General features: G+C 41.1%; 1 protein-coding gene across 1 annotated transcript in view; it reads right to left on the bottom strand.

Moving 5' to 3' along the window:
- Positions 1–21545, bottom strand: part of LOC138745224 (metabotropic glutamate receptor 8) — a 326930-nt gene that overhangs the window by 185486 nt on the left and 119899 nt on the right. Inside the window, exon 2 of the mRNA XM_069902285.1 lies at positions 14677–14893. Within this exon, the coding sequence (XP_069758386.1) occupies positions 14677–14893 (217 nt within the window). The remainder of the gene's footprint in view (positions 1–14676; positions 14894–21545) is intronic.

The raw sequence follows: 21545 nt of genomic DNA, 5'->3' as shown, positions 1-21545 counted from the left end.
AACCGATGGTCAGAACACTTCCAATCTCTTTTCAGTGCCAACCGCTCAGTCCAAGATTCCGCCCTGCTCCAGCTCCCTCAACAGCCCCTAAGGCTAGAGCTGGATGAGGTTCCCACCCTGGATGAGACATATAAGGCAATCGAACAACTGAAAAGTGGCAAAGCAGCAGGTATGGATGGAATCCCCCCAGAAGTCTGGAAGGCTGGTGGCAAAACTCTGCATGCCAAACTGCATGAGTTTTTCAAGCTTTGTTGGGACCAAGGTAAGCTGCCTCAGGATCTTCGTGATGCCACCATCATCACCCTGTACAAAAACAAAGGCGAGAAATCAGACTGCTCAAACTACAGGGGAATCACGTTGCTCTCCATGGCAGGCAAAATCTTCGCTAGCATTCTACTAAATAGAATAATACCTAGTGTCGCCGAGAATATTCTCCCAGAATCACAGTGCGGCTTTCGCGCAAACAGAGGAACCACTGACATGGTCTTTGCCCTCAGACAGCTCCAAGAAAAGTGCAGAGAACAAAACAAAGGACTCTACATCACCTTTGTTGACCTCACCAAAGCCTTCGACACTGTGAGCAGGAAAGGGCTTTGGCAAATACTAGAGCGCATCGGATGTCCCCCAAAGTTCCTCAACATGATTATCCAACTGCACGAAAACCAACAAGGTCGGGTCAGATACAGCAATGAGCTCTCTGAACCCTTCTCCATTAACAATGGCGTGAAGCAAGGCTGTGTTCTCGCACCAACCCTCTTTTCAATCTTCTTCAGCATGATGCTGAACCAAGCCATGAAAGACCCCAACAATGAAGACGCTGTTTACATCCGGTACCGCACGGATGGCAGTCTCTTCAATCTGAGGCGCCTGCAAGCTCACACCAAGACACAAGAGAAACTTGTCCGTGAACTACTCTTTGCAGACGATGCCGCTTTAGTTGCCCATTCAGAGCCAGCTCTTCAGCGCTTGACGTCCTGCTTTGCGGAAACTGCCAAAATGTTTGGCCTGGAAGTCAGCCTGAAGAAAACTGAGGTCCTCCATCAGCCAGCTCCCCACCATGACTACCAGCCCCCCCACATCTCCATCGGGCACACAAAACTCAAAACGGTCAACCAGTTTACCTATCTCGCCTGCACCATTTCATCAGATGCAAGGATTGACAATGAGATAGACAACAGACTCGCCAAGGCAAATAGCGCCTTTGGAAGACTACACAAAAGAGTCTGGAAAAACAACCAACTGAAAAACCTCACAAAGATAAGCGTATACAGAGCTGTTGTCATACCCACACTCCTGTTCGGCTCCGAATCATGGGTCCTCTACCGGCATCACCTACGGCTCCTAGAACGCTTCCACCAGCGTTGTCTCCGCTCCATCCTCAACATCCATTGGAGCGCTTACACCCCTAACGTCGAAGTACTCGAGATGGCAGAGGTCGACAGCATCGAGTCCACGCTGCTGAAGATCCAGCTGCGCTGGATGGGTCACGTCTCCAGAATGGAGGACCATCGCCTTCCCAAGATCGTGTTATATGGCGAGCTCTCCACTGGCCACCGTGACAGAGGTGCACCAAAGAAAAGGTACAAGGACTGCCTAAAGAAATCTCTTGGTGCCTGCCACATTGACCACCGCCAGTGGGCTGATAACGCCTCAAACCGTGCATCTTGGCGCCTCACAGTTTGGCGGGCAGCAACCTCCTTTGAAGAAGACCGCAGAGCCCACCTCACTGACAAAAGGCATAGGAGGAAAAACCCAACACCCAACCCCAACCCACCAATTTTCCCTTGCAACCGCTGCAATCGTGTCTGCCTGTCCCGCATCGGACTTGTCAGCCACAAACGAGCCTGCAGCTGACGTGGACTTTTTACCCCCTCCATAAATCTTCGTCCGCGAAGCCAAGCCAAAGAAGAACTATGACGTCATCTGCAAATAGACTGATTTTATATTCCTTCTCTTTCATTTTTATCCCTCTTATTTTATTTTCTGTTCTTATCAGTTCTGCCAATGGTTCTATAGCTAACGCAAACAGTGATGGAGATAGTGGACATGCCTGTCTAGTTGATCTGCTTAATTTAAATTGACTTGATATATATCCATTTACTGTCACCTTCGCCAATGGTCCCTTATAGAATGCTTTAATCCAATTAATATATTTCTCTGGTAGGTTGAACCTCTGTCGTACTTTGAATAAATAATTCCATTCTACTCTGTCAAAGGCTTTCTCTGCGTCTAAGGCAACTGCCACTGTTGGCGTCTTGTTTTCTTGTACTGCATGGATTAAGTTAATGAACTTACAGATATTGTCCGTTGCTTGTCTTCTTCAAGTGGGATGAAAAGCTGGTGCAACATAAGAATTCACCAGTACTGCACCATCTGCTCAGCATTTGGAAGAAGATTCACGTAGAATGGAATAAAACAAATTATCAACTACCAAAATTAATATTGATGCAAAATCAACTAATCCCTTTCACAATAGATAACCTTTTCTTTAGAGAATGGGAGAGAAAAGGGATCAAAAGAATAGAAAATTGTTTTTCGGGAAATAAATTATCTTTTGAACAAATGAAGGACAAATATGCTATAACTGACAGTGCAATGTTTGCATACCACCAACTGAAAACCTACTTGAAGGACAAATTGGGAAGCAGACTGAGGTTACCAGAAGGAAGCAATTTTAAATATGTGATTACAGACACAATGTTAATTAAAAGATTTATAACAAACATGTACATCAAACTGCAAGAGAAAGAGAATGAGGAAACAAGCTGTAAACCCAAACAAAAATGGGAACGAGATCTAAACATAAAGATAAAGAATGAAACATGGGAAAAGCTATGCTCCGGAACTATGAGAAATACAATAAACACGAGGTTACACATGATACAATATAATTGGCTAAACAGGCTATACACCACGCCACAAAAGTTAAATAAATGGGACCCAACAGTATCAGACAGATGTTTTCGTTGTAAGAAGGAAATGGGAACAACAGTACATGCAATTTGGGCATGTGAGAAAGTGGATCACAAAAAGCAACATACCAAAAAATCCAGAGATCTTTCTTCTAAGTAATATAAGAAGTAAAGAACTTGGACTCGATTTGGATGGAGCACAAAAACAGATTTATTATGATAGCCTTAGCTGTAGCAAAAAAATGTATTATGTCAACCTGGAAATTAGAAGATAGCCTGAGAATACAGCAATGGTATATAGAAATGAATAAATGTATTCCATTGGAAAAAAATAACATATAATTTAAGAAATAACATCACAGTATTTGAACAAATTTGGGAACCGTACATGGAACACAACAGAGAAGTCCTACCGCGGACCTCCACCACCTAAAATGACAGAAGGAGAAGAAGACGAAATGAACTGACCCAGTATGTAAAAGTAGAAGACACAAATTTCTTGTTTATTTTCATTGTGTGATGACATTGTTTAATGGGTTTAATGTATCATATAGGTTGAACATTGAGTGGGTGGGGAGGGGGGAGTGAAGGAGGGAGGGAAGGGAGGGGGGAAAAAGGGGAGAAAATAACACTGTGTATATTCAAGAGGAAAATGTTTATGTGCATTTTGGTTAGTATGGTTCATAGTGTGAAAAATTTTTAAAAATTAAACAAAGAAAGGGAGGGAGTGAAACAGAGAGGAGAGAAATCAGTTCCAGAAGGACAAAGCTGGCAAACTTTTGGAAGGCTGTCTAGTCAAAGGAGAAGACTAGCTGTCTGAGGTGACCCAAAAGAAAGAGGATCATCTGGAGAACCCTGAAGGGGGAAAGTTTTGTCAGCAAGACTGATTGAGAAGAAATCAGTTGCAGATGTCCTAGAACAAAAGGAATCTCTCTCTGAAAACCAGCAAGAACCCTCCTGAGAGGTAACCATTTGCCTGTTAAGCACCAAAGACTAGTGAACTTTGTTAATGCTAACTTCTGTGCACAGTACAAGAATTGCCTGCAACCAGTGAGATTGGATTGTGATCCAAAGAACTTTTCTCATCTTAAATATGCATTACACACACCTGCACTTAGTATTAGAGGGGGGATTAAGTAGGTTAGGTAGGTTAAGTAAGTAGGTTAAGTAATAAGTTAAAGTTTAATTCTGTTTTCAATTATAATTAAAAACTACTTTTGTTTAAGTAACCCTGTGTTGTGGTGTATATCTATTGCTGGTGGTTTTTGGGGTTCTCTGGACTCCATAACATATATCACACAGGATGTTGACCCTGTAATGCTACATCACACAGGACACCAACATTGTAATGCTACATCACACAGGACACATACACTGTAATGCTACATCACACAGGACACATACCCTATAATGCTGCATCACACAGGACGCCGATGTTGTAATGCTACATCACACAGGTCGCTGACGCTGTAATGCTACATCACACAGGATGCCGATGTTGCAATGCTACATCACACAGGACGCTGAAATGCTGCATCACAGAGGACGCCGATACCCTAATGCTACATCACACAGGACTCTTATGTTGTAATACTACAGGTCCCACCTCCTTTTGCTGCAGGATGCCAGCTTGATTATTTAAAAGATCACACTGACCTGGTATTTCTTGGTTCAGTGTGAACGACTTGATCTGCCTTTAAAGACAGGTCATTCAGACGCCAATTAAGTAGGTTTTCTGTGTAAACAGGCTTACAGATTTCCACACACATGAGACAGGATGTGATTGTCAAAATTGGTCAGGATAATGCCAAAGCAAATTAAATGGCAACCTTCAACCCCACAAAGCATCATATAATGGTGAAATCAACAGGAGTCTTAAATTTTCTGAGACGTAACTTCCATCATTGTTCAACTTCTGTCAAGGAGAAGTTGTACCTCACCCTCGTCAGACCACATTTGGAATGCGCAGTAGCTGCATGGGACCCAACACAAACAAGAACACCACTCCTATCCAATGAGTCCAGAGACAGGACAAATTCATCTGGAAGAGAAGCGAGTGTTACAAAGCTCTTGGATTCATTAAAGTAGAGCTCTCTCCAAGGCAGACGTGAAGCGCACCACCTGAACTGCTTTTATAAAATCCTAAACTGCCAGCTCGATAAAGATGACCGAACCAAAGCTTGATAAGAGCAGGCGAGGCCACGTAACCCAATTTGTAGGGCCATCTTCCAAAATGTGAACAGCAATTGATTCTTCCCCAGCGCAATTAAAGCCTGGAATAATCTTCACCCTACCATGCTCACACAACCAGACCCAATTAAAGCACGAAATAATCTTCACCCTACCATGCTCACACAACCAGACCCAATTAAATTTAAGACAGATCTTCAAAAATCTCCTCCTCAAGCACACCCTCCCCCACCTCCAGTTTAAATCCCATACAGAATAGTTTGGAGGATCCAAAACTATTTGGTAAATATGTTAGTCAATGAGCAAGCTGAACCACAGTACAGACAGCAGAGACAAAAACAGGAAAGCACAAGCCACACGCGTTGGTCTCTCTCATCCAATCCCAGTTCATTGGTCAGGGAGGGCACCTGATAGTTATTTAACATATAGCTCATTGAAATGGGTGACTGATGTGGGAATGCAAATAGCAGTGTCAGCTAGTGATCCTGTTCAGCAAGTAAATAAAATATTAACAAATTCAGATGAATACTATAAAAAAGTCCTGGATGAAAACCAATGCAGTAGTTATTGGCTGCTTCACAGCATCTGAGGCAAATTCATGGATTCCTCAAAGCAAACTGTGAAGCAATGAACAGATCAATGTCTAATTGAATAATTATAGCGATAACAGTGTGGATTTTCCATTCAATTTCCCAACATGTATGACTGCATTTAAGGACAGGGTGACTGCAAATAAACCAGAACAGGAGCCAATAGATCAGCCAACGCAACTACAATGTTGCACAGTTCAAGGAATTCATCAAAGCAAGGAGTATGGACTAGCGTCGCCCACTGAAGGATCCCAAACCAGGTAAATGGTGGCAATCTGGTGTCCACCTTGCCCCTTCCACAGAATGCACTGTACTAAAATACATTTTAATCGAACCATTTTGATCCACAACAGTTTGCTTAATGATGTGCTTTCCAGGAACACTCGCCTTCTACAAATCGAAGAATCCCTGTTATTCCCTTGCTTCACGACTCACATGAAAGACATTCCAAGATTAAATTTTCTGCAGCTGTGAATGCTACCACCAAACCATTACACATCACCAGAAATAGTGGCTTTGTTTAAACTCTTGATGGATGGAGACATTTCCAATTTATCCAGGGAAGAATTGCTTGCTGGGACAAAATGCCCAGGCAAATCAGGTCACTCAGACCACAACCATAATCAATGTGCTCCCAATTCCAATCTGTGCTGCAAATGCAGGGAACTAGCATTTAGTCATATGACCTAATAACTCCTTTGGCTCATTTTCAATGCCCATCTGATTATATTCTTGAAGTAACTTGAGATTTTTCCCTGTATTCAAGGCACGATATGAACATTATGGAAATCACAAGCATAGAACTGAATTCCAATTGTTCAGTATGCTTAATATAACCATGGCTTATATTTAAACTCCCTGAATCTTTGTGCGTAATCCTGGGTAGCCAAGTTTAATTAATTAACTCGAGGCTACTTTTCCCTCATTCCACAGCATTATTCCACAGCACAATTATTCAAGATGAAAGTGCCAAAAATGGAGTGTCAAGCACTGTGTGGTCCCTGGACATTACTCCTTTGCAGCACAGATTGAGATGCGGGTGTTTGCTAACAAGTGCTCTAAGTCTGCATGGATTGCCTGGGTAAACGGATTGATCCTTTATTCTAAGCCAGTCAATGAAACTCGACCAGTTTTCCAATCGGACGATTCATGCACAAGAAATAGCAAGAATGTTATTCCTGAAATGCTCAATAGCAACTTCCAGAAGACTCCAATCTTACCTAAATAAGATTAAATTTCAAAGCCGTGGGAAAATAGCAGGGGTTGGAAACATTTGAATAAATCGCTCTTTCAAAGAACTGACTCTGTGATTGAAAGGGGTTCTTCTGCACAGAGAGATTCTATGGCTCAGAAGTGGGTTTGCTCCATTGTCTGCCAACCATCCTCCTGTCTTTCAGCTCTCAGTATATTTGCACCATGTTGTGAAAGTGGCACTAGATAATGGACGGCAAGTTCAACAAGACTAGTGGAATCTTCTGAACATCAATGTTAATATTCGGATTCCTGAACCATTTCAAGTTGAAAGCGAAGAGAGAAGGAACAACGAAAAAGGGAACCGGAAAAATTAAAATCATTTTTCAGTACAGAAATGGGAATAAAGTGGTGGAAATAAAAGAAATATCACAAAATAATTAAAAATAAGCACATTATAGCAGAAGGCTATAATCCAGATCTTGTGTGAAATATAGCAGTATACTAAAGAATGTTTTCTGTTTAATTTAAAACTTAAAATTGTATTAATGAAATTGGTATTCAAGATGTCAGCAGAATGTCAAACATACAATCTTTAAATTAGTTTCACAAAATAATCCATCGAATTACCTTTTTGAGAATTTAACCAACCTTGCCCCATGAAAAAGGCCAGCTTTTATATTTCTGCCAACATCTTGTATCACCTTGTACATCTTTCTTTTTTTAAATATTTTTGTTTAACATATTAATCCTACAAACAAAATCTAATATAATAAAAAGCATGTCAATGTCATTTACATATCACAAATTAATATAAATGCAATTTAAATCCATGCATATTTGTTGATTAAACATTATTTCAAAAATAATTCTGACCAAGCCTTGGTCATAACACAGAATATTATCTGTCTAATATGATTTAAGACAACCATAGTTAAACCCGTTGTAAGAGCATTAGGCTTGGTCCTTACCTGTTGCAGTCGTGGGCATCAGCAGTAACCACCGGGGTCTATCGGCCTCTTCCTATCGACGCATGCACTAGGACCAGCACCATTTACGGAGCCGGAACACGGTGGCAGATGGGCAGTTGGCTCAGCGGTGGTGTTAGCCAGGGCCAGCGTGTCCACTAGTACGCACGCGCCATGGAGTGTGGTGATCCAAGCGCACTCAGCTCAGACCCACCAGCACAACGGTTGGAGCCAGGGCCAGCGTACCACACAAAGGAGCATCCGCAAGAGTTAAGCGCACGCTTAAAATGAGGTTCTACAGCCAGTGTCGGCTGCTGGACACCAGAAGGAGGGTAAGCAATGGGTTAACAATTTCTGTTGACAGTTTCAGTAATGCTTTCAGCATCGTTTACGCATTAGTTGAACATCGTTTAGGCTTCATTAACTTTTATATAAATGTTTTGTTGTTAAGAATCTGCTACATAGAATATTAGAAAATAAGGTTACAAATTTTGCATTTTAACAATAAAGGATTTAAATGTAACTGAACTTATATTGGAAATTATTGAAAAAGCATCACAAATGCCTAACTTAGCCGCCAAGCAACTAAATAAGTGAATAGGAAGGAAGTCACTACACACATATGTAATCAATTAATCTACAAAAGGGGAAAAAAACAAAAAAAAGTTTATTTTATTTTCTCAGTACCTCTGACTCTACCAGAGAGTGTATGGCATGACAGGTGTACAAAACAAATTTTTTGGGGGGAAATATTTAAGTTGAAGAACATGTAGAAACAATTCATCATCTGTTTGTCTGAAACTATGGCTTCATTTATTCCCCTTCTTGGTCTTCGATGCCGAGTTGCTTGTCAGGACTATAAATCAAGAGCACAATGTATGTAATGGCAATGACCAGCCTGGAATAGAGATTCTGGATTTACTGTGGCAATTCTACAATTTCATATCAGATCATTAATTCCAGTGATTATATGGCAAAGTTTTCTTGAGGTTACCGGGGGAGCGACAAAAACCTCCAGTGATGATAGAGCAGGTGATGTAAAGGAATACTAGATCAGCAATCGAGAGGAACGCATTCAAATCCAATAATGGTAATGAGCCAATTTAAATTTAGTTAATTAAGTAAATGTCGGGGGCAAAAAAAAGCTTGTGTCTATAATGGTAACCATAAAAGTATTGGAGAATCATAAACCAATGAGGTTTTGAAAAAGTCCTACAAAAGATGAAAACTGCTGTCTTTGCCCATTCTAGACCCACAGCGGCTTATTCGATTTGAAGCAACCGAAAAGACACCTCAGTTATTTAGAAGCAGAAACATAGAAAACCTACAGCACAATCCCGGCCCAGCAGCCCACAAAGTTGTGCCAAATGGGTCCCTTAGAAATTACTAGGTCTATCCATAGTCCTCTATTTTTATGAGCTCCGAGTATATTTCCAAAAGTCTCTTCAAAGACACTGTCATATCTGATGGTCATTGAAATGCTGCGAGTAAATAATGACTCACCCAAAAATTAGAAAATAGGGGCAGCACAGTTGGGCGTAGCAGTTACAGCGTCAGCGATCGGGACTGGACCAGGGTTTGAATCCTGCATTTTCTGTAAGGCATTTGTATGTTCTCCCTACCTCTGTGTGGGTTTTCTCTGGGGGCTCCAGTTTCCTCCCACCGTTAAATAGGGTGTAAATTGTGTGGCATGAACTCGAGGGCCAAAATGGCCTGTTACCGTGCTGTATGACTAAATTTGTTTTAAATTAAAATTTAAATCAGAGCCCAAATTTGTTGTAACCCAATAATTATTGAATTGTGGAAAGTTATGACACAACAGGAGACCTCTCAGGCCATTTTGTGTATCCTAGCCAAGTAGGTTAACCTCAACGTCGCAGGCCTGCAGTCCATCACTCCTCTGGCTGTCCTTTGACTTGCTGATGGTATCTGCCTCCAGGAACTTCTTACACCAAGTCTCTGAGGGAAAATTATAGCTTGAAAATAAATTACAGTTATATTTAACTTTGGCATTGGTTCATTGGAGAACCATCATCTAGTTTCTTGCTGCTTATCAACACCCCCCCCCCCAAAACATGGTGCTGCGGCCTCACTGACCTGCCATGATTCCATACAATACAATTGCAATGATAGTTCTTAAAACTAGCTTGAAATGAAAGATCATTATAAGTAATATTATCACGACATCCGCAGATGTTGCCAGACCCGCTGAATATTCTTTTATTTTCATCATGGCTCTGTAATGTATTTTAATGCCATTAAAACAAACAATATCCTGAAATTTATTAAAATAGCTGTGGATGAGTCTGTCCCCACCAAATCGTTCAGGGTTCCCGCAACCGGAAGCCCTGTGTGAACATTGAAATCCAGAACCCGTTGAGAGCCAGATAAAGAACACTATAAAAAGCACAGGTATGACCTACAGAAAGCCACCCCTGGGCGAAGTGGACATTCCGGACAAGAGTGGAAATGACAAAGGTTACCCGACTTGTAGCAGGGCATAAATGACATAACTCGCTACAAAACCAAATCTGGTACAATAGGGGGTAATAAAGCTTCACTCCCAGAGGATCTCGAAACATTCTATGGAAGTAAAACACAAAAATCTGCAGACACCGTGGTTGAAGTCAAAACACAAAGCTGGAGAAACTCAGTAGCTCAAGCAGTGTCCTTTATATAGCAACAGTAAAAATACATAACTGACATTTCGGGGTTGAGCCCTTCATCAAGGTATGGGAAAATGTCGGTAGCATCTGAACCAAAGAATGGGGGGGAGGAGGGTGGAGAAGAGGTGAGCACAAGGCAGGAGGTAATAGGTGGAGAAGGGAGGGAGGGGACAGCAGAGATCAAGGGGAGGAGGGATCGCTAGTTATAGGGAGGGAGAAGGGAGGGAGGATAATTGGAAAGGGGAAGGGGAGGGGTGGGAGGGGGAAGAGCAGAGCAGGTTAGCAGAATAGTCGATGTTCATGCCATCTGGCTGGAGAGTGCCCAGACGGAAAATCAGGTGTTGTTGTAGGTGGTCTTGGTGGAACAGTACTTAAGGCCATGGACAGAATAGGGGAGTGTGATGCATAACTGAAATGATTGGCTACTGGGATGTCTCTGTTACTCATGCGGACAGAGCAAAGGTGCTCAGCGAAATGATCTCCAAATGTGCGCTCAGTCTCTCCGATATAGAGAAGGCAGAAAGGGAGCACCGGATGCAGTAAATCAGTCTTGCAGATACACAAGTGACATGTTAGGTAGAGAAGGGAGGGAGAGGAGGGATTAAGGGGAGGAGGGATGGCTAGGTGAAGGGAGAAAGAGAAAGAGAGGGGAAGATGTGTCTGATGGTGGGATCCTGTTGTAAGTGCTGGAAATTCCAGAGGATAATGTGTCAGATGTGGAAGCTAATGGGGTCATAGGTGAGGATGAGGGGGATTCTACATTTGTTACGTCTGGGGCAGAGGGAGCCAGGCCAGATGAGCTGGAAGTGGAGGAGATGCACATGAGGTTGATGGTGGTGGAGGGGAAGCCTCAGTTCTGGAAGAAGGCAGACATTTCACAAGATCTGGACTGGAAGACCTCATCTTGGGAGCAGATACAGCAGAGACAGAGAAATTGAGAGAAAGGGACAGAAAGGGTGTGAAGAAGTGTAGTCAAGGTGGTTGTGTGAGTTAATGGGGTTGTAATATATGTCGGGGGAAAGCTGGTCTCCCAAGATGGGAGATAGAGAGATCCAGGAAGGGGAGAGTGTTGTCAGAGATGGATCAAGTAAGTTTGAGATCAGGGTGCAAGATGGCAGTGAAGTGAATGAGGCAGCCCCGATATAGTCATCGATATACCAGAGGAAGAAGTGAGGGGACTTGCCTGTGTAGGCTTTTAGCATGGATTGCTCCACAACGCCCACAAGCAGGCAAGAGTAGCTGGGATTTATGTGGGTACCCATGGCTATTCCTTTGATTTGAAGAGGAAGTTGTTTAATGTGAGGACAAGTTCTGCCAGGTGGAGGATGGTGGTGGTAAAGGGTGACTAGTCAGGTCTCTTTCAGACCTTCTGTATGGGTGATGGAGGTATAAAAGGGATTGGACACCCATCGTGAAGATGAGGTGGTCCAGTTCGGGGAATCTGAAGTTATTGAAGAGGTGGAGGGCATGTGAGGTGGAGAGGGATTGACCAGGGAGGAAAGATAGAATCAAGGTTGAATGAAACTAGTTCAGTGGGACAAGAGCAAGCAGAAACAATGGGTCGACCCGGGTGGTTGGGTTTGTGTATCTTGGATAGGAGGTAGAAATGAGCAGTCCAGGGATGGGGGACAATAAGGATGGAGAGAGTAGCTTGATGTGCCGTGCTGGGCTCCTGTAGGAGGAGTAGATAGGTGGAGGTTACTGAGAGCTGTCATCTGGCCTCAGCAAGTTAGAGGTCAGTGTGCCAGACCACCATAATACCACCCTTATTTGTGGGTTTGGCAAAGCATTCATTCTATTCCCGATTTGACCACCAGAATAACGAGGAACCATTATCCACCCTATATCCCCTGATGATTCTCTACTGACAGTAATTGAAGATGATGTGCAGGCTGCCTTGAGGAGAGTGAATGGAGGAAACCATCATATCCAGGTGCGTACTGAAAACATGTTGACCAACTAGTGTATTCATGGCTATCTTCAACCTCTCACTCCAACAGAGTGTGATATCCATCTGTTTCAAATAAGTCTCAATCATTCCAGTGACCATAATAAGTGTGGTTACTTGCCTAAATGACTATCGACCAGTGGCACTCATGTCTACATTCATAAAGTGTTTTGAATGGCTGGTGTTGAAGCATATCAGCTCCTATCTGAATGGCAACATAGATCTGTTCCGATTTGCCTACTGCAGCCACAGGTCTGCAGCAGATGCTATCTCACTGGATCTATACAAATCCCTGGAACACTAGACAGGAAAGATGTATGTATCCAGATGCTCCTTGTTGACTACAGTTCAGCATTCAACACCATCATCCCCTCAGATCTAATCAGCAAACTCCTGGGTCGTAATAGCTAACTGTGCATTTGAATCCTGGATTTCCTCACCTCCAGACACCAGTCAGTGCCGATTAGAAACCATTTCCTCCCACAATCTTCATCAGCACAAGAACCCATGGGGATGCATAATTATCCCCCTCCTCTACTCACTTTGTACAACAATGACACCATTTACCAGTTTACTGACGATGCCACATAGTGGTCTGTATAAAAGGGTACAATGGGTCAGCATACAGGGGGGAGAACGAAAACTGAATGTTGTACAACCTCTCACTCAATGTCACCAAGACCAAGAAGCTGATTGTAGACCAGGAAAGGGAAACCACAGGTATACGATCCAGCGATCATTGGGGGAGCAGAGAGTGAGCAACTTTAAATTCCTGGAAGTCACTATTCCTGCTAAAATTGGTGCAGTCAGTGATAAACATGGTGAAAGGTTTCATCATGACATTTTGACCATGGAAAAGTGGTATCAAGGCAACTGGAATTCATCAATTGCTGCTAACTATTGACACAAAAGGCATCAGATGCTGAGTACAAATGAAAATCAGCAGTAAAATATATTTAGGTCAGTTGAGCTAACAGAAGCCCCTTTCACATGTGCAAGTCATCCCGGGAATTAATGGCCAATCGGCCTTTAAAGTATCTACTGTGAAAGCAAAATCTTCTCAATGCCGGCATCAGGTGACATCATCTTCTCAACCCCTCGTCCAATCCCTGGCATCTGCAGACACTGGCGTTGCAATCAGGCAAGTGTAGAATAGGCAAGAGTATAAACTTTCCTGTGGGAAAGTCGTAGCGGGAGAGAGAGAGACTAACTTGCAATAGCAGACGACAGCTGTGCAACACTGCAGCCTGAGAATTACTGACATCAATATGAGGACCCACCCAGCCACACCCAGAGCACACCCCCATCTCAATACCTGACCTGTTATTTCCCTCTCTTGCTCACAGCTACAAGATTTCCCAAGTCCTTTGCCCTAAAGGGATGTGGTGTGCCTTGAGTTCCTCTTCAGTTAAAATTTTCCCTCAGAATTCTCAGTCAAGATAAAATCACCCAACATTGTCTCAATATTTGTCAAGTAGATTTCTCTTATAGTCAAGAATCTGTTTCAGTGATATATTAATTCAATTTCAGAAAACTTTTATGAATGTTTTTCTTCCTTTTTAAGCAATGCTTGTACAATTTGAAGCATCATAAATGAGCTTACAATACCTTCATGATGTGCAATTAATCTATTCCATTGCATTTGGAATGGGTACATTTTGTGCACACCTACGGTCCATCTGGCCAGCCCCACACAACCAAATCATCGTATACATCACAACAGGTGCTTCCCACCCATTGCAGGAAAGCATCAGGGCAATGAGCCCAGGGGAAAAATGCCTGTAAGATTCTTCAGCCTTCTGAGATATTAAAAGGAGACCTGGAGATTGCACTGACCCTGATCAACATTAGATGACATCCTTTTCTTGCATGAAATTATCTCTATCCCCATCAGAAATCGGTTCAGCCCACCCTCAAGACGGTAATGTGTGAATCGGATAAGAACAGAAACATCGGTCAGCTCCAACTTGTACATATAACAAGGAAGCTTGACTCTAGTTCTGCATAAGTGTTTAATTAAAACAATTATTGTGTATGAACATGTAATTATTTCATAAACTATGAGTTCTGAGCTCACTCTTAATCATTCAATGGATGCCCAAGGTGTACACATTCTAACAATTGTGCTTAATCCACTATGTAAATTATATTCAGAAATTCTGAATTTTTAAGCTTGTGTTAACAAAGCTTCCGTAAGTTGCTACTACTTACCAGTTTCCCTCGAGATCTGCATAAATGCCTCCACGCCACTTTCTCCATAGTTACCCTCGGAGGCTAGAGTGGAGACATAATTCCATCCAAGAGCTGTAACAATATCCACCATGGCTTGAACTTGATAGGAGTCAGGAGGAACTACTCGAGAGAAGAAGTCATATCGGCTGTTGTCACTCAGTTCTGGAGCAGTCGAGGCATAACTGATCTGAGGAATCTATATCAAAAGCCAAATAGAGCATTCAAAACGTGAAAGCAGAATTAAAGCAAAAAAAACTGTAGCTGCCAGAAAGTTGAAACAAAAACAAATGCTGGAATGGATTTTTTAAATCTTGTTTTGTTTATTTCTCTCTTCATTGATTTTACCCAACCTGCCGAGTGTTCTGGCATTTTCCATTTTTCTTCCTGAACAATATAAATATTAACCCATCAAGATTCATAATTAATAACGGAAATCTAGCTGGAACCCTGTAAAACAAGATTATTTTCCATTGCTGCAGTTGGCAATCAAAGCCTATCCATTTGGATGACAGGTCATAGCAATGAATAAAAATAAAGGTGTTGCAATGTTGCAGTGCACAGTCCACAGAGTTATTTACTTGCCTTCAGTTTATATCCTCTTGGCAACCCACACTTGAAAGCTGTTGCCCACTTTCAACACTTTCGAGAGGCAGTCAACTGAAGCACCTCCTCAGTTTATTTGTCACATTACAGCTCATACAGTGAAAAGGGTTCTTCTCTGAGCAGTCTAACAGGTTAACTCTAACAGTCACAAAGTCAATATACAGAAGCTCAAGAGCATGGTTACAGGGTATGGAGATTAATTAGTACCGAGCAAGGACTGCTAGAGAGCACTGTTGTGGGGTTCATTCAGGAGCCTGATGGGTTCAGGGAAGAAACTATCTTAAGGCTGATGGTGCCTGATTTCACTCTCTGTCTTATGTTTACAGTGAGTGTGGATGGGCAACGCAGATAGAAGTGAAATAATACTGGACCCAATCTGGTCCTTTCCCAAATTTCAATGTTTAATTTTCTGAAAATTCATATGCTAAATAACTTGGCCTGCAACATCACAGGCACCAGACTTCACTCCATCAAGGACGTCCACATGAGGCGGCGTCTTAAAAAAGTAGCCTCTATCCTCAAAGACGCCCACCACCCAGGCCAGGCCCTCTTCGCTCTGCTACCATCAGGAAAAAGGTACAGGAGCTTAAAGACGAGCACTCAGCGGCACCAGAACATCTTCTTCCCTGCTGCCATCAAATTCCGGAACAATCAATGAACTACACTTACTTTTCGTGCACTAGTATTGTTAATATTAATTTTTTTTTAGCAATTTAATAAGATGGTAATAATATGCACGTTTACACTATGACGCTGCCTGCAAAACACTGAATGTTATAACTTGTTCTTGACAATAAATCCTGATTCTGATTCTGAACTATCCCAACACACACAGACCTAAAAGATTTAGCTGTAAGGTTTAAAAGATCAGATCAGTATGTGGCAGGTAATGTGCAAAGAAAGGAAGTGAATAGATTTGCCTTTGTGGAGCCTCCATATTATTAAAGCCTCATTGCCTTAGGGGTACCAAAGTACAAGCAATCCTAGGGCAACGCGGTGCAATTTTTCTGACAGTATTCCAAACAGAGGGTCACACAGCGAATGTTAGCATTTGATGCACATCTGCTTCAGAAATTGCAAGCGCATCTCAGTCTTCAAAATGCCTCCTTGAATTACAAGTGATACAAAACAACCTAAAAATGGTTACTGTTGTATTTCTGGGTAGATTTTAAATAAAGAGAGCTGCACAACTATATATCTAGGCCAATACTGAGATCTAAACATTCTGAAAACACACACACACACACACACACACACACACACACACACACACACACACACACACACACACACACACACACACACACACACACACACACACACACACACACACACACACACTAAAGGAATCATATAATTGTTCAAATATTTGTTTTGACAACTGTCCCAGCTTATTTTATCTCTTCATTTCAAACAGTATACAATAGATGGATAAAATGAATATGCCTATTTCGATGTTTCTCTGAAGCATTATTTGAATGGCATTAAGAGATGAATGCACATAATACCTTTAATATTATTGCAAATTGTTTCAATTTTAAGAGTTTCTGTCCTGGTAAAAGTTCAAGAAAAATGTATGTCCTTCACGAATGTTGTTTTGCTACAATAGTTTCAAACTTACTCAGGAACCCTCAGCCATTTCAAAGAGAATCTAAAAATCTCACTTTCTCTCCTGCAGTAGCTGTGTGGCCGAGTGCCTGCGTGTCAGCAAGATGAGCCCTGGCCCAGGTCAGGCAACCATTTCCCACTTGAGAGTATCTGTCACTTATGAAACTGAATCCTGTCATCTCTCAGCCAACCTACCAGATGGAGCCGGTGCTGTGATGGGATAGTCTATCACATTAGAGACAAGGGAATAAGATTGAAGGAATGATATTACGCAGTTTAACCTGCTTCTGTACCGCCTGCCAACAGATTAGTGGAAGTGGAGATGTGAAACCTTCTGCAGGTTAGGGAGAATTTGGAAATAACTGTGCAGAGGGAAATAAAGACATGCTGCTTTGTAAAATGCCAGGTAGAGCTTTGTGGACAAAATCTTTTCTAAGGTGACACTGCACAAAAGGACACATGCTAGTTTGTGGAAGATTCTTCTCTTCATGCCTTGGGAAGGATTCATGCGAATAACACTAAAATTCAACTTCTTTGCATAGCCATTTATAATTTCAGGACACCTAACCTGTGTTGATCAACAGCAAACCCACTCCTCTTCAAAGGAAGGTAATTATTGAGCTCTGCATCCAAAAATGATGGCACAGACATTGGGCCATGCTTCTCTGATGCAGAGCTCAAATGTCGTGGCAGAGAAAATGAACAAAGAGAAAGAGTCCAGCATGTAAACGGGAGCCCAGTATCTTCCCTATGTAGAAGATAAACAGGCAATTCAAAGTAATTATTGTGAATAACAATGCATCTTACAGTCAAATTGGTGACTTGGAATACAATTCCAGTGTAGTTAGGTCTGTGGTATTAGCAACAAGATCAATTCAGTGACATCTGCAAACCATACCTGCTAGCCTCTCCATATCTCACTCCCTAGTTGGCTTGTGGGAATCTTAACAATCACCTTACTTATCTCAGTAGTAAGGTTAACATTGCTAACATTAATCCAAGTTAGGTCTCTTGTAACCAGGACAAAGCAATTTTCATTCTCAGCTTTGCGACAAGAATATTCAAGTGTTTAGGTGATGTGAATCAATATTCACAGATAGAAATGTATTGCAACCATCTTCCTTTACAACCACCTGGACAGCATGGAGATGCCATTGTTTTGACTCATTAAATGAAAAGTCCATTCTAAAGTCGTGTAGAGTTTTTCACTCATTATTAGGACTTTATACGATAAGAACTTGGTTAAAATAATTAAAATATAGTTAATGAAATGGACAATAAAATGTTAATACTTACAAAAAAGCAGTCAAAAGAATTTTTCTTGACCATCTCTAAGCTCCCTTGGTTCTAACAGTACAAAGCCAAATTCAAAGCTGAATGTTTATTTTAAACATGCAAAGCTAGCTAACCTTGGAATTAGCTGTTACTAAGGAGACACTCATGGAATTCTTAAACAATATTTTCCGGCTTCTTGCAAAATATGTTCGCAAGTCATTTTAACCCTTACAATACCAGCCCCTCATTATTATATTTAGAAATTATTATTATTATTACAAAGAAAAAAAACAAAGATTCTAATACATTGGGTAAATGTTCAAAAGAAAGTGAAAGTCAATCATTAAAGCTTTCTGCTTCTTGTAAAAACAGAATTTGGCAATTGTTCTTTCATAAAGCCATTTTTAGTCTTAATCCACACAAGTTTGCCATGGCCCTATCCATTGCTTGAACACGATTCTTAATTTCCAAGATTCCACTTTCTTGAGGGCATAAGATGGGGTTTTTGTTTTTGTCTTCTGTGGTTGCTTATAGAAAAGGTAGAACTTAAACGACATTGGTTCCTGAAACTTATCAACAGTCACTAGGGCTTCTATTGTCTTCCTGTAATTCTGGATCCAATTTTGCAACTTCCAATTCAGTGTCATTTTCTGACAATTTATCTTGAAGTCTTTTATTAGATTCTCTGTCTCCATTTAATTCTTTCAATAGGAGAGTAATTCTTCCCGTTATCTTCTGAGAAGTTAGTAACTTGCCTTGGAGTAAAAAGTTATTTGATGCATTGGTACCTCTGCTTTCAGCCCTTCTCTTGTATACTCGAGATGTTTGAATTTTTTCCCCTTGCTTCTTACGTTGCTGATATGTGATTTTTTTTTCTTTCTGTCTCATTATTAACTGAGTCTTCAAGGTACATTCTTGATTGATTTCCATATTCAGTTTTCTTGTGTCATTAAACAATGACGTTCTCTTTCAAAAAATGAATCTCCTCTTTCAACTGTAGGCATCTTGATAAGGCTAAATTCCTTTCTTCACTACCTGCATTCATTTCTTTAGCAGTTATTCTTTTCTTCCACTTGGTTTTATGAATTCTATTTACAATTAATTCTTCATTGTTGTCATCTTCTCCCTTAGTTACTTTCAAAAATGAAGAATCTTCACATTCATTCCCATTTTTTGGAAAATCAGCTTTGTTTCCAAGTACAAATCTACAAACCCTTTTGATCACTGTTCTCTGGAATATCTAATATTTCTAAGTCCTTTTTCAACATTTTGAAGGCAGCTGCACCATATTGTCAATGAAATGCTCCTTTATACCATCAGTGCAATTTTCGGTGCTCGCCGGTTTTAAAACATGCTGCAAGATGTTTTCATTGATCTTGTCTGTTGGTGCATGTGGGCTATAAAATCTACTTTCAGATTTGTTCCCAAACATTTGTTTCATTCCTGCCCCAGATTTAGCTTTGCATGAATAATCGCCAGCACTTAATTGCAGCATTTTCTAATACTTAATTTTCATCCATTTTTTGATAAAAACAATTTCTTCTTTACTGGTTTAGATGCCCTTGATTTATTTTCATCAGCAAGATTTTCTATTGTATTCCTTTGAAGGTTTTTGGTCATTATCGAGGCATTCAAGACAGTCTGTCTTGAAAGGTTACCTCAATGGTCTGTTGAGTTTCACAACAGATATATTGACACGTTGTTGACTGCCTCTGAGCAATATCATTCCTTCTAATGGTCCATTGATTGTCCATCCAAGCATAGTTTTGATAGTGTAAGATCCATCTCACACACTTGGTATTGCTTTTATTGGTTCCAGAGTCTTTGGTATATCTAAACTATTTAGCATCTCTATCTCAGATCAATTTTCCAGTACATAAACCTTCCTCAGATATGACCACTGACCCACATCATTTTGATGCGGAATGTTTCCTTTTCGCACAGGCATAGTCTTCTGTGTGTATATGCCTGGAAGATGACAAAAATTGTCGCTGTGTATTCCAGCAACTTCTAACCCTGCAACGATGTTTGTTTCAATAACCTTTTCTTGTACCATGGTTTTCAATAGAATCCTTGACTTTCTTCCTTCAAGATTAAGCCTTTTCATGTTTCACTGTGTGCGATAGTACAGATTCTATCACCAATGTGTATATGTACATATGTACACATGGTACTGTAGGATGACTGTGATTGGCTGAGAGTGTAGCCACACCTACTGGCAGATCTTGAAGGATTGCTCCTAGCCAGATCAGGTCATTCTGGACTGGTTGGCCTACTTGTGATATGCTTCAGTCTTTTAGTTAATAAAGACCTTGGTTTGGTTTAACAAGTCTTTGATTCTTTCGACGCGCATTACCCTGTGCAAAATGGCACACCTGGGTCAAGAAATGCATGTGTACGTAGCTTTGCTTTCCTTTTCTTATCCTTAACTTCTACAGGCACTACTGAGACTTTGTAGTTATCTGCACTGGCCTCAGTAAGACCACTTGTCAATTTCAAGGCTTCAGCACTGTTTTAACCTGCCTCTTGTTGTTTGTTCCTTTTCTGTATTCTTCATTTCCTTAAGGATATGGAGATTCTTGGGATGTTTTTGACGGCCTATGTCACCGCTGAGTTACTTTTTGCAGCTTTTGCTGATGTGTCCTTTACACACAGCCAAAACATACTCTATTTTTCCTTCAAAAAAGCGATTTTCTCAGTGTGCCTCTTCTTTTCCAACTGTGCACACTTTTCCAAATCATTCTTCTGATTACAAAACAAACATTTTTTCTCAACAGGCGAGCTTTCATTTTCCTTAATTTTTTTTATCTGCCACTGTCAGAGAGATGGCAAATGTACTTTTCTTCTATTTTGGTTGAGGACTTCTCAAATTCTTTACTCACTGTTCAAGCACCTTTAATTCCATACACTGGATCTGTGACTACGTCCACTTGCCCCTCAAAAAATACTTAAAAGTAGCTGTCACATGGTTTCTTGGAATTCAACAACTTGATTTCTCCATAATTCTCTCGTCCAGATGGGTAATTTATCTACAATGGTTACCATATTATGAGGTATGTCATGCTCTCGAAGATGGCCAATCTCCATCATGATGTTGCAACATTCTCTAAGAAAGAGGCCGTGTCCTCTGGTCTTATTAACCGATCATGAACGAGCCTTCTTTAAATAAGCTGGAGAAATTCTATACTTGCGGCCTAAATGCTTCTCTAGTAACCACTTAACCTGTTTGAATCCTACATTAGGATTCATATGTTGGCAACTCTTCTCAACATTTTGTGGGGGTCCTCTCGTGAACAACTGCAAATAATATTAACAATCCTCCTGGCTTTGACACCTAATTTTAATACTGCGTTCAAAGCTTT

This window comes from Narcine bancroftii, chromosome 11 (genome assembly GCF_036971445.1).
Source record: "Narcine bancroftii isolate sNarBan1 chromosome 11, sNarBan1.hap1, whole genome shotgun sequence".
Lineage (NCBI taxonomy): Eukaryota > Metazoa > Chordata > Chondrichthyes > Torpediniformes > Narcinidae > Narcine > Narcine bancroftii.
This window is presented reverse-complemented; position numbering and strand designations above follow the sequence as displayed.